Raw genomic sequence first — 13,986 nt, 5'->3', positions numbered from 1 at the left:
TAATTAACATGCACCCAATGCTCGGTACACGAGATTTTTTGTATTCCGGCTCCACAGAAATGCAGCCGCTGTGGACGGGGTCGAACTTGCGACCTCGAGCTCAGCAGCGCAATTCCGCAGCCTCTGGGCTACCGCAGCTGGTGTAAGTTGATGCAAGGTGACGATCCCTAAGCCAGCGACATGAGGTGGCAAAGGAAGAACATGTTCTGCGAGGATAGCGTCATTAGCAGCCATTCGCTGGAAAAAAAATAATGACGCGGGAGAGAGAGAGAGAAACAACTTTTATTGGAAACGGCAAGTGTAAGAGGAATTTATCTCCCCTCCCTTAGATGGTGGCCAGGAGCCCTTGGGTCCTAGCGGCATCTTCGGCTTGCCTCATGACTTGTACTTGGTGCTCGCTGTCTGAACTGAGCAGCGCGGTCTCCCACTGCTCCGCGTTCGTGTATTTGTTGTTTGACCCCTCCACTATGTTGGGGCAAGCCCAGATTATGTGTCTGAGGTCTTCCCGCTGATTGCAGTCTTTGCATTCATCTGAGTAGAGCTCTGGATAACAATGATTATAAGCGATCGGGTTTGGGAAGGTGTTTGTTTGTAGTATATATGGGGAGCCATGCTGTCGCCTGCTGTTTATTTAATGAGGAGTGTGGCGGAGGGTAATGCCGCCTCCCTAATCTGTAATGTTTGGTGATTTCGTTGTAAGTGGGCCATGCGGTCTCTCTCCGCACTCGGGCCCCGCGTTGTTCCTGCTCCTGCTCGGCACTCTCGAGCTAGGATGTGTGCGGTTTCGTTGCCCGGGAGGCAGGAGTGGGCGGGCGTCCATACGACATGAACGTCACGCTCCCCGCGAATGTTACTCATGATCCTTAGCGCCTCTTTCGAGACCCTTCCCTTGGCGAAGTTATGAAGCGCACTTTTCGAATCAATGATTATGACGCTGGCCGTTGTGGAGGCGAGCGCCAGCGCTATGGCCGCTTCTTCCGCGATTTCTGATTTTCTTGTTTTAATGGTGCCGCTGGCAAGCGAGTGGCACGCTTGATTTGAGGCGCCCACTGCCATGTGTCAACCGTCTGCATATTCCGCCGCGTCTACATAAACCACGTCCGCATCGTTTTGAAACTTCTTATGCAGTGCTTTCGATCTTGCATTCCTCCGCTCTCGGTGATGTTCGGGATGCATGTTTCTGGGTAATGGGGGTATGATGATGCACTCTCTGATTTCTCTCGGGATGTCGTATTTATCCCCGCTTTGTCCAGCGTACGTGATACCGAGCTTGTGCAGGATGTGTCTTCCCGTGTTGCTTTGCGCCAGTCTTTCGTATTGTGCGATTGTGTGAGCCTCAATGAGCTCGTCTAGCGTGTTGTGCATTCCTAACGCTTCGAACTTCTCGTTAGACGTGGTGACCGGTAGGCCGAGGGCTTGTTTATACGCCTTTTTGATGATGCCTTTTTGATGACGCGGGAGACAGAAAGAAACTGAAAGAACAGCTACAAACTGACACGAAGGGCGCAGACTGCAATAAAGTGAGCCCGAGTAACAAGATAATTTCTATGTTTACGAGATCTCAAGAAGGAAAAGCGCGTTTTCGCACTTCGTTATGTGGCTTGATAGGTTGAGACCGGCGCCAGGAGGTCAGTGGCTCTTCCGCACGCGATGGGCGTATCGCGAAGACTGACGAGTCCGCGCTATCAGCGTTCGCTACTGCACCACCCCAGAGCACGCGTGTAGTGGAACGGAGCCGCCTAACAGTTTAGTGTCACGGGATCGGGTGGATGTTCGCCGAGGCACGTCGTTGTATTCGTGACTCGCTCGTTTAGATGTTGCGCGCTGGTTACGACGACGGTGCCTTAGGAAGCGCGATGGCAAAGCCCTGTCATAAGGGCGCACGCGCGCCAACACAGAGTCCGTTCAACACAGTGTATCGGATAATTAACGTAGCTCTTGCTGCTTTACCTTACTGCCTTCTCTTCGTGACAAGGGCACGACATCAATAACGACGAAATCAGCTACCCTTTCATTCGCACACGCCCTTCAAGCGCAACCTGATATGAATTTCCCGACATAGAATAAACTGCTGTGAATAAATGAAGAGGGTAATAAAGAGAGATATATATAAATTCAGCCTAACCATGTCTGACACACTACACTAGAAGCGGGCTTTACCTCACAGATACTCTTATTGAGGGAAAGCCAGCACTGACGAGTACTTTAGTGGATGCGTGGTCAGACACGCACGCAGGGACGTCTTTTAAAGCGCATTCAGTGTACCATATATATTGTTATCTGCAATTTAAAACATAAAATAAAAAAGAAGAGTCGCAGCTCTGGTGCGAGTTCGAACAGTGACAGTCATTCAAAATGATAAGCCAATTAGCCCCAATCTATGACATTGCAAAGTGACAGTGATAAAATTGCGCAACTATGGAGACACATCGTTGTGAAGCGTCCTATTTCACTTCTGTTGTCTCTTATGATGGCTCGACAGTGTTTTGACCTCTGTTTTCTGCTGAAATATCGAGCGCCTGCGCGCGTCTTTGGCTGTGCTTATGCGATTTGCAGTTGGTACACGTACAGTCGCGAGCAAAAGTCTGAGGACCACATGTGCTACCAAATGAGCTCTTGTCTTCACAGCCTAGGCATAAAGGCTGAAATCAAATGATAAAGCCTATGTGCGCTTCTTCTACCAATGTAACACATTAAAGTAATTTCATGTTGCACGGGCTGTGCTAGAAGAAATGTATTATTACTGTTATTGTTTTTTTTTTCTGATACCATGGTCTCCAGACTTTCGCTCTTGACTGTAGATAGGTGCAAATAGTCAAGTCTTCGGTAACGAGTTTACTTAACATACGTGAGGTCATTATTTTTTAAAATACTTTCTTCCGCTTTTATCACTGTCACGAGGACGTGGCGATGATGATAGTGATGATAATGTTTATCGTTCTTTTCGTGCGGAGTATGCACAGACACACTGAGGACTGGAAAAAAGCAAGAACAGCTACATATGTAAAAAAAACACAAATAAATAGATAATTAACAGATCTATGACAGTTTTAGTGTGCAGCAAGAATAGTGTTGGCTGAGAGCGGATCGCTAAACACGGGTTAGGATTTCTAGATGCAATGTTTAGGTGATGCTGGAAAAAAAAAGCTTCGGGAGTTTTTTCCTGCCAGAATCACAACCTGTTTAAGAGTCATGCCGTAGCGGGGTCTTCAAAATAATGTTGACCACCAGCGGGCCAAGGAAGCCGCCGGGAGACAAGAACTCTTGGCCGTAATCTCGGCGGGTGCCCCAACCCACTAACTCGCGTGACGCGAATCGTTCTGATTCGAAATAAAGTTTTTCTCACTCACTCACCCGGGGTTCTATACCGTGCACCTACATCGACGTACACGAGTGTTCTTGCATTTCGCCCCCTCCTCCTCCCATCGGAATGCGACCGCGGTGGTCGTAGGGTATCGCGGAGAGTACCTGATACTCGAGCCTTTATAGGGTATAACCAACTCATGTCTGCATATCCTTGCGTGCGGACCGGTATAAACTTTGAGAAGGCTCCTCGCCTGCGTCCAGGTCGCCTGACTGATCTGCGAAGGCTCACTGCAACTTTGTCAATTAATTATTGGCTTTCAGGTTTCACCGCATTCAATTTAAGGCTTTCATCAGAACGTACACAAAGCGTACTCGTTTCCTGAGACGTTTTCTCCACTGCCCTGTCGCGATCGTTTAAAAAAAAAAAGGGTATCCCGCATCCTCCGGCTTCTCGTATACGTGGACGAGCAAAATTAAAAGCCAATGCTGCCACGTGCACATGCCACACGTGACGTGTTCGCACGTGGCACCAAACCAAACCTAAGCAGGAGAGGGCGGAAATAGTTTGCGCTATAAATGCTCTTACCAGCTGCTGCTGTAAAGAAAGAAATAAAGTAAAAAAAAAGAAAGAAAGCGCCTCCGGCGTTCTGCATGACTGCGGTGGCATTCTAATGGCGCCAGCAGGGGGCGTTCGTGGCACTGCACGACCTTATCACGCGAGCGCGCAACGGACGTGTCATGCCTTGTCGCTACATGCGAAATTCAACCAAGCGAGGCGAGTGGCAAGAGCGCGTCGCAGGTCACAGAGCGCCCGACATACGCTGCTGCCGACCGCTTGGATGCAGCGCGCCGTAAGCCGATGGTGGCGTCGCTAATGGAGACGACTATTAATTGCTCTCGCGCGCTAACCACTCATATGGTTGAGCTAGAAAGCCGCACCGAGGGGACGAGCTTTTGCTGTTATTTTTTTTTTTCGAATGGCCTAGACTGAAGGCGCAGCGTTTGCTTATAGTTTGCAAACACCCCCGCCCGCCCTCAAAAGAAATCCAAAGCCTGCCGAAGAATCACAGTGGGCTGTTCCTACTCTGAAACGCACTGCTCCTAGTGATGAAGTGCCAGTGGCAGATCAGCAAGTCATATCCGTACTGCGGTTATCATTAACGTTATCCGTGGGCTCTTTAAGCAGCCAGTACACTATACGGAGATTCAAAGTGCAATGCATGTACTCGATGCATCGAGCGCAGTACTGGCCTCCCTCGAGTAGGGTAAGGGCCCACGAGCTAGCTTCATTTCGCATGCAGAACATTCGAGTCACAAAAGCGTTCTCATCAAATCTAAGCACCGAGAATGGTGCACCGAAAACGCTCGTCTGCAGCGCGTTGGGTGCACGTTAAAGAACCCCAGGTGGTCGAAATCAACCGGTAGCGCCTCTACAGCGGCGTCTCTTGTAGTCACTGCGTTACCCTATGACGTCGAAGGGGCGCTAAAGAGGAACGCTGCATCAGGTTGGACTGGTAAACTATTGTTTCAAAACACTATTTTCAAACACTTGACGGGGGAAATAGAAAGGTTGGTCACTGAACGGAGAACTTTCCTGAAGTTCACCGCTAAAATGTCGGGGCCGCGAGTTTAGTGTGACGTCATCAACAGCGGGCGAACAAAGGAGGCATTAGCCTGGAGCCAACATTTCGACATTGGACTTATCTTCAAAATATTATCAGGGCCCTGCTAATGGCAAGTCCCCTTGTTAAAACGTTGGCTCCTGGCTGGGGCTTGCTTCGTTCGCCAACTCTTGGATCGTTTCAAGTCTGCATCTTTCTGCGAAGTAGTTGTTTAGCGTGACGTCACGAATTTAAATATATTTTCTTGTACTTGGGACTTTTTTTAGGCGCAGGAAACATTTTCAAAACTTGCCTCGGTTGACCATTTGGTCATTTTAAAGTTCAATGTAGTCCTTATTTACCGTTAAACAAGTAACTGCACCTAAGCAGACGTTCTCAAGATCATTGACGTCATGATCGACGAGCTGGTGCAGGAACATCACGGCGGCCTCGGCATTCATCTTTCGTTTCCACATCTTCTCTAGCTTACCAAGTCTCATCTCTCGGAAACAGTGGTCGTTTTGCTATTGCAAAATCGCAATTCGCTGAAGCAGCTTATCCGCATATTCATTTTTATAATGTCCTTTCAAACGGTGACGTAACGGTGATCACCCTTTCTTTCTTTCCAGACCGCAACCAAATTAAAGGGAGCTCCGGAACCACGCGGTACGAGGGGCATGCGGTGAGCGAGAGCCGGCCGAAGGTCGCATGTGCCGCAGATGCGCCAGGGCTTCCCTCTCCAGTCGACGCTGGCCCTGGTGCTACACGTCCTGACCGCCGCCTTCCTCCCACAAGTCGTCTGGGCTGACGAGAGTGAGTCGCACAACCCAAGAAGAGTCCCTTTTCCTTTCTTTTTTGTTGCGATAGGCGTTTGACACGGACTCATTTACTATACAGTCAAACCTCGTTATAACGAAGTTGAAGGAAGCCAGAATTACTTCGTTATATCCGTTACTTCATGTACTACACTACGAAATCTCCATAGGGAATGGTTCGAGAATTTCACTTACTTCGTTATAGCCATTATTTTGTTATATCCCGTTTCGTTATAACGAAGTTTGACTGTATACCGTACACGCCGCTGTTTGGCCCTGGTATTTTTTTTCTTCTTCTTAATGCGACAACGCTAGAGGAGGACCTCTAGTGTGGGCCGATAACGAAGGCACCGTGATTTAACACTGCGTCTCAAAGCGCTAGCTCATGGCTTAATGGTTAGAGCATTGGGTTGGTGCTGTACTGGAAGACAGGGGTGCGATCCCACCATCGGTCACGTATTTCTTTATAGCATTCGGAATCAGTTTATCAATTTCGCATTGATGTTGTTACATATGAAAGTATACAGAAGACCTCACCTACTTTGGAGGTATCTAGCACAAAACTCGGAAGTGTGTTGAGCGATTGCGCCACAGTGTGCACTAAATCGCAAAAGAAATACAAGGTATAGAAACGTCACTTTGATAAATGCGTCTTTATTGGGGGCGAGCTCCACCACGGGAAAAGCTGGCGCCACCGTCGGCGTAACACGGAATGAGGGTTCACGTGGACAAAGCGGCGGCGTCGTCTCCTTCGGAGGCGCCGAAGCGAGCTGAAAACGAAAGTTTAGTCCCACCTGCGCTACGGTTCTGATTAAGCGGGCATGTTTTCCCGCTTCGGGTGTCAGATTGACAACACTTGAAGGCGCATACGGTCGCTGCGAACCCGTGCGATCGCTGCATTCAGGCGTCATTCTCTTATGTTCCATTTGGTTATAGAGACAACACACTATACGAACATACTTCACATAGTCTGCTCTCGGCGGTTGCCTACCTTTCACGCAAGAAGCTAGTTCGGGGGACTCCATCGCGGCGACCGCGCGCAATGGGCGTTCACTGTATAGATTCGGTAAAGAAATAGCGCCTGTAAACTATTCTGCGCTTTCTGTTTGCCCAAGAATATTATTTTGACAGTAAGACAGTTCCCTCGTTTGGAAAGTACTTACAGAAATGTGAAGGAGGGCTCCCGCGTGGTGTTTTTATTGAGCGCCGACAGCCAAACCTATGAGTAGCGCGCTGCGTTATCCGTCAGACTACGCGAGCGAAGCACTTCGGACAGAAGGCGACTCCATAAGTCCTCGCCCCCAATACCCTGGCGTCCAAACAGCTTCTGCAAGTGAGCCCACTACGAATGGGGAGCGAACATGATTCCAAAATTATGCAGTAAGACTCCCGCTAGGTGTAACATAAGTTAGTGATGTAAACTTTCTAATGCTTGAATGAATGTTACTTGTGTATTTTGTTACGCCATTTTTGTATGCCCTAGTGTCCATACATCATCTGCAGCACGCGCAAGATCTTTTACGTACCCCACAATGGCTGCGTCCCTGATAAAACATACCCTAGATTAAAAAAAAAATCTGCTTCTTTTCTCTTCCGTTTCGCTTTTACCCGGTAAAGGGTAGCCAACCGGAGATACCCCTTTGGTTAATCTTCTTTCCTAACGTTTTCTTGTCCTTATTAAGGGGTTTTACGTGCCAAAACCAGTTCTGATTATGAGACACGCCGTAGCGGAGGACTCCGGACTCCGATCCCGCGACCTCGTGCTCAGCAGCCCAACACCATAGCCACTGAGCAACCACGGCGGGTTTTTCTTGTCCTCTTTCGGCAAAAAGGGTGTTATTGGTCTTGTGGCGTGAGCAGCCTCCACATGTCAGGGGATATTGGTCCGTGATATATCAACGGCTTTAACGTCACTTGGACGGGCAGCCGGATGAGAGGTGCAACGGGGCTTGTCCGGGAAAGAAAGATAAATGTCTTTCTCAGCCGCGTTGTGTTCGCATGGCGTGGGTAGCCACCCTATAGCGTGGGCGATGAGTGGCGTTGAAACTGGCCGTGACTGCAGCGTCTGCCTCGCCGAACGAAGCCACGTGATACTATACTACCGGCTGCGTGCGCAGAACACTGACGGCTTTGACTTGCTCACGCCGTGCGTTCGTTCGCGGCTCGGATGGCGTGCCACCCCGCCATCACGCGTTGAAGTCTCGGCTCATTTGCCACGGGCGCGGTGGGCCGTTTTGAAAAAAAAATAGCCCGGGACGCCTCCGGATTTGTGCGCTTTCGACAGCGGAAGTCACAACCAGAGTCATAGCTCTCGTCCTTCCATCGACCCTCTTAATTGTGCGTTTTATGAGCACATGCAGTGGCTGGGAGTAGTGAGCATTATGGTCATGGTAGTGTTTACGTGGCTATCGATACGCTGGTGTGAACGTTGGAATGCTTTGCCTGGTAAGGTTCACTGATCGATTTCTTGCCTGCAATTGATGTGTGATGTTATCCCCATTCCTACAATAGATCCAATGGCGCTGCAGCATGTAAAGATAAAAATAAAAAAATAATAAAAAGTGACAACTAAAGGCCATTGGACAAGGAGAAAGGATAGTCTGTGTCGTCGCCGTTGTTCGTTCGTTACAATTTTTTGCATTTTGATAATTAGTCAATTACGCATTTCAATTTCTTGTGCCCTTATTGTCCGCCTCTTCAGGTAACCCAGCTCAAGGGCGTAGATTGTGCTACCTGGCGCAGGTGTTTTTTATTTTTCAATTCTGTACATCACACAAGAAAACAAACACCCTGCATTGTTCGGTAATATCGCACCGTCACCTGTAATACATTGTCACCTGCAATATTCCTGTTGCCTTTCAACGCGCGATATAGTGCCACCCGGCCGTAATGTTGCCTCGGGTGCGTCGTGGTTGCATTCCCGCATTGCGACGCGCAGAGTGTTCGAGCCTGGGCTTCGGCGGCGGCGCCTGGCTCAACCCGTGCGGCTACTGCGTGGGCGGCAACACGGGCCTGGCGCGCACTCACGGCCGCGACTGCCGGGGCGCCTGCGGTGGCACGGCGCGCAGGGACTGCAACGGGGTGTGCGCCGGCGGCGCCTACGTCGAGCCATGCTCCGGACAGTGCGTCTGTGAGTATAGTGAACGTCCCTGCCGGCGCAGTGCGAAAGCAACCTTTCTTTGCGCAGTGGAAGCTTATCGTTGTTGTAAAGCATTTAGAGTGATAGCTCTACTACTCCAGGTATACAAACCCAGAAAACGCCTGGTTCCGTAAATCTGACCTTCAAGCTCAGCCAAGGTCAAACTGAGACTTGTCCTGCCTCTACCGGCGGCTGCTGCATACGCCGCGTGGGCGCCCATATCTTGAAAGCGATCCTGCGACGTGGACAAAGTGCGCGGTCGCGCGGGCCTCATCTTCAAAGCGATCTGCGATGTGTACAAAGTGCGCCAAGTGCCGGTAGCTTCGTAGGCGCTGCGATTTCGACGCTTAGTTCGCGTTGAAGCGACACGCAGCGTGAAGCGTCAATTCTCTCGCTGCTGCTGCCGCGCCGAGCAGCGTGTGTGTTGTCTTGTGGTGCATTTGTAGATGCGGTAGTTGCTGACGACGCCGAGCAGCGTTTGTGTCCTTTCCCAAAGCAAGAAAAACCGCGCTATCGCTAGACGAACTTGGTTTAACCGCACTCAAGCCCGGCAAGTTCTTTTTTTTCTTTCTTTAAAGCGATTTCTTCTTTGCCTATACCCCCCGTGATTTCCCGTGTTGTCCTCGTCGGCTGTCTCGCCGAGTGGAAATTATCGCTACTCTAGTCACCGTGCTGTCGAGGTTACGATCGCTCACTTTCGCGAGGTTTCGCGTCATTCGGCACCGGACGCGACGATGCATACGGCTGGCAGCGTTTGGGCCGCTGTACCGAGCTCACGGTCTTAGCGCAGTTCCAGGAATGCTTTCGAGTGTCTAATTCGACGCGTCCGGTGCCGTCCCGCGAAATCTCGCGAAGGTGATGATACCACCTCGATCGAGAATACCGAACCTTTGCTTAGCAAGGTACGCCACTGCGGCAGATGATTGTGATATGCTGTTTTATGTTGCCGGCTTATCGAAGCTTCTGAAATAAAATCTAAGCAAAATCTTTTAAGAAGCGAAAGCACGTGGCAATACTATTCACGCGCTTTACGTACGGGTGTTATTCAAACTTGCAGCACAGGGTGGATAAGAAATGTTTCACATTTATACGACACGTTTTAACTCCCAGTCATATTAATAAGCATAGTGATCATTCAGTCTTGTATAATTAACACAGGAGTAATTCCTAGAGGTCTGGGCTGTGAGGGGACCTCCTGTACAAAGAAAGAAAGAGAGAGAGTGTGATATATTTTACTTCTTAACGACTCTTAGTCTGAGTCTTCACTAAAGCTAAAGAAGCAGACAGGCTAAAGCAAATGCGACAGTGAGATCAGAGTAACAAGATCAGAGTACTAACACAAAGAAAAAGGTAAGATAACATAATGTTATTCAGAACTATAGATTGCAAATAGAAAAACAAAGACCCAAATCACATTAAATGACACTCCAGCAAAATATGATTGCAAAAAAGCAAAGATAAACTCTTTAAAGACCGCCTTTATAAGAGACGACTTTGTGTAAGTCAGAATAGAGTTCCAGATGGACAATGCTTAGAAGGAAGAAATGAATTTTCCTAATTAGTTCCTGTTTTAGCTAAAAGGAAGTTATTCGCTGATGCAAACCGAGTTGCATTGTGATTAACAAGTAGTTCTCTGTTAAAAATTATCGAATGAACGTTTGAGTAATGCGATCTGTAAGCAATGATTGCTTTACTTAATCTAAATAACCTAAAATTTAAAAACTGCGATGCTATCGCAAGAGTGACGATGCGCTGTATCTGGGTGAACTGAAAGCAATAATGCAGATGTCCTGATGTTGAACGTATATTGCAGCGGAGCTACATGGGTGGAATATGTGCGTACCTGCCAACTGTCCCGAACGTTTCGTAAGGTTTAGGAATTTTAACTGCTTCTTCCAATTTCACGAATTTGGTGTCAACTTGTTGTGCACAGTTCCGCAGACTACGGCCTAAGAGGATATACAAACTACAGTCTGGCTGTGTCCACTTCTGCGCCACCAACGTGTTCCCTTTGTCCGTCGTTGTTCGGTCCCCCACGCTGCAGACGGCAAGCACAGCAAGGTGTACGCGGCCGACAAAGAGTTGCTAGCCCAGCACCGGGACTGTCGGGGCATCTGCCTGGCGAGTCAGGGCTCGACCTCGGCCCGACCTACGTCTCCGCCATACGCCAGAGACTCGTGCGGGGTTTGCGTCCGCGCTCCGGTCGCCAAGGACGCCAGCGTCTACAAGGACTGCCTCGGAGTCTGTCGTATACCCGGTACCGTGCATCAACCACTTCCTCCCTTCGTCTTTCCACAACATCATTCGTTAGTGTTTGTTTGTTCGGTTGTTTGCTTGTTTGTTTGCCAGAGGAAATCGTAGAAATAATTGTATTGAATTCTGGGGTTCTACGTGCCGAAACGATGATTTGATTACGAGGCACGCCGTAGTGGGAGACTCCGGATTAATTTCGACCACCAGGGGATCTTTAACGAGCGCCCAATGCGCGGCACACGAGGGTATTTGCATTTCGCCGCCATCGAAATGCGGCCACCGAGGCCGGGATTTGATCCCGCGACCTCGCGCTTAACAGGGCAACACCGTAGCCGCTAAGCCACCGCGGCGGGTCATCATAGAAATAATATTAATCAAATAGTGTAAGCGATCATACTAACATCACTACAGACAGTTTCTTAAAAAAAAAGCGGCACTTTCTTTCAAGAAATCAGCGACGTTAGCCTATGAAATAAAATGCGTTCTCACGTGAAATTAAGGTGCGGTACAAGGGTATCTTTCGCCTGTTCAACTCGTGAAAATGTGTTTTTCGCACGGCACGTAATTAAAATGTAAGTTATCGTAAGTGGTTCTTCACATTCGATGCACATATAGGTGGTTGTTCCATAGGTTTCACCAGAGAGAGAGAGAGAGAGAGAGAGATTTATTTATTTACTTATTTATTTATTATACCCTCAAGGTACAGTTGTACATTGCAGAGGGGAGGGGCAAGGTAAATACAGAGGCAAATCACACAATCGTTGATTATAGAAAATAAATACAAGTACAAATAAGCAAAAAATTTTCAAGAAAACGTCAAAGATAAATGCGTGGCTATCAATAATTAATAAAAAAGAACAAGAAAAAAATAAGGAAGGAAGGCAAAAAAGAATAAAAAAGAATTGTCCTGGAAGTGTTAGATAATTACTTGATGCAATACACGGAAAATACATGGCAGAACATCGCAAAACATGGTATACAAAATGATAAGAACGGTAAATAGAAACTTGGAAGGCGTAGCAAAAATACATGGCGTAACAAAAAGAAAAGAAAAGAAAAAGAGAAGAAAAAGACATACCATATAAAAATACGAGCCATAACTTAAAATTATGGCATAAGAACAGATATTATGCAGAACAAGCAATCGCAACATAAATTTATAAAATGAAACTTTGAAGTGTGGTTTTAAAGTTATTGGTGTCAGTTATGCTTGCAAGTGATGCGGGTAAGTTATTCCAATCTTTGCTCGTTTGAGGAAGAAATGAATATGAGATGTCATAAGGGAAAGGCAGGGAGGTTAACCGGGCTGAACCCGGTTAGGCTACCCAACACTGGGGAAAGGGGACTGAAACACGCGAAGGAAGAGAGAATTTCACACTTTAGGGTACACCCACAATCAAGCGTTCATCGCTGAGTCAATCACAACCGGTCATATAGGCACCAGAGGCATCTTGTGGCTCAGGGGGAGCTGAAGAGGTTTTAGAATTGGAAGACTTACGGTGATTTGCAAGGCTGCCACAGTGTACTTCAACTCCTGAAGTTATTCTCTCGATTATGCGCGTAGCAGCGCCCCGATCGGCTGTTTAAATTTTCGTCGAAGCTCCGCCCACCCCTACCCCCTCTCTCGCGAGCCGTGCGAAAAACCGAGAGCGCGAATGACGTCAACACCGGGGGTCACGTGAACGCTCTGTTCGAATCACGCGCCTCGCCGACACCGACGATGACGTCACAATATTCTTCGTCATCGGAACCCGTTAACCGACACGCGGTGTCTCCAGCCAGACGCTGCTGTTCATTTTCCTGCCAAATTTAAGCGACTTGCGGTGACTTGTGGCCTGTTAAACTATGATTTTCGTATTCATGGGGTGCAAAACTATAATAATTCGCTTGAAAGCTCAATTCTTCTGAAAAGTGCTTCAGCTTCCCTTTGACTTTCTTTATGTGACACTGCACATGTTCTTACCCCCCCCCCCCCCTTTTTTTTTTTTTTCAAGTTTCTTTGCATACACTCGTAAGAATTAAATCGAAACGCCCGTACGTAGAGAAATCACCACGGTAGTCCAACGTTACCACGACGACTGGCATTGAGGCGAAATATAATTTTTTTTAATGCGGAGCAGTACAGCGGCGGAAATTGAAATTCTAGGATAGTAATAAACACACACCCACACAAGAACCAGGGCTCTTAGAGTGCATGCATGCGTGTACGGGATAGCCGCGGTTCTTTAAACAGTGGTCGATCCGTCGCGCTTCGCGACGCGCTCAATAATTTTTTTTTTCGCGGTCTCCCGGGCAACATTTCTCATCCGTGGCGTATACGTTGAATGAATATTAAAAAATAATAAATATTAAAAGAATATTGTAAAGAAAGCCTCGGCTGGAGACGGGCCCAGGGTTCGTCTGTTTCCCTCTCTTTCGCAGTATTTTTTACTACGCGCGAAAAAAGAAGCGGACCTGGGCCTGTCCACTGCAGCGTCGTGTTGCCAACAACGCGATCGACTCCCGTGAGCAAACAATGGCGATAGACTCTCAAAGGGAATTGAGAGCGAAAAAATTAAGACAAAAAAAAAAAGAAGAGTCACGCCCATTACACGAGTGCGCTTCTAAGTCACGTACAGGGGTGCTTTTGATGCTATATTCGATTACTTACAGGATATCAAACGTCGCCCATGATAACTTTTTTTTATTCTATGGGCAACGGAGCTTCTCAGGACCTTCAATAAAGTTCTTTGTCTGTCTGTCTATCACTGCTATATTTCTTCCAACTTTTTTTTCATATTGGGATTGTTCAATGAAACTCATTGAGTACAATGTATTCCACTTTTGAGCAGAACTACGTTCAATAATTTTATTCTTTGTAAAGCTCGTTATA

The 13,986-nt window shown here is 47.9% G+C and overlaps 1 protein-coding gene across 1 annotated transcript in view; it reads left to right on the top strand.

Annotated features, from left to right (window-relative positions):
* Positions 1 to 13,986, top strand: part of LOC119433879 (uncharacterized) — a 143,820-nt gene that overhangs the window by 20,600 nt on the left and 109,234 nt on the right. The window contains exons 3-5 of the mRNA XM_049658367.1: positions 5,537 to 5,720; positions 8,661 to 8,852; positions 10,906 to 11,118. Of these exons, the coding sequence (XP_049514324.1) occupies positions 5,627 to 5,720; positions 8,661 to 8,852; positions 10,906 to 11,118 (499 nt within the window). The 5' untranslated portion in view covers positions 5,537 to 5,626. The remainder of the gene's footprint in view (positions 1 to 5,536; positions 5,721 to 8,660; positions 8,853 to 10,905; positions 11,119 to 13,986) is intronic.

Source organism: Dermacentor silvarum, chromosome 11, assembly GCF_013339745.2.
Source record: "Dermacentor silvarum isolate Dsil-2018 chromosome 11, BIME_Dsil_1.4, whole genome shotgun sequence".
In the NCBI taxonomy this organism is placed as follows: Eukaryota; Metazoa; Arthropoda; class Arachnida; order Ixodida; family Ixodidae; genus Dermacentor; species Dermacentor silvarum.
This window is presented reverse-complemented; position numbering and strand designations above follow the sequence as displayed.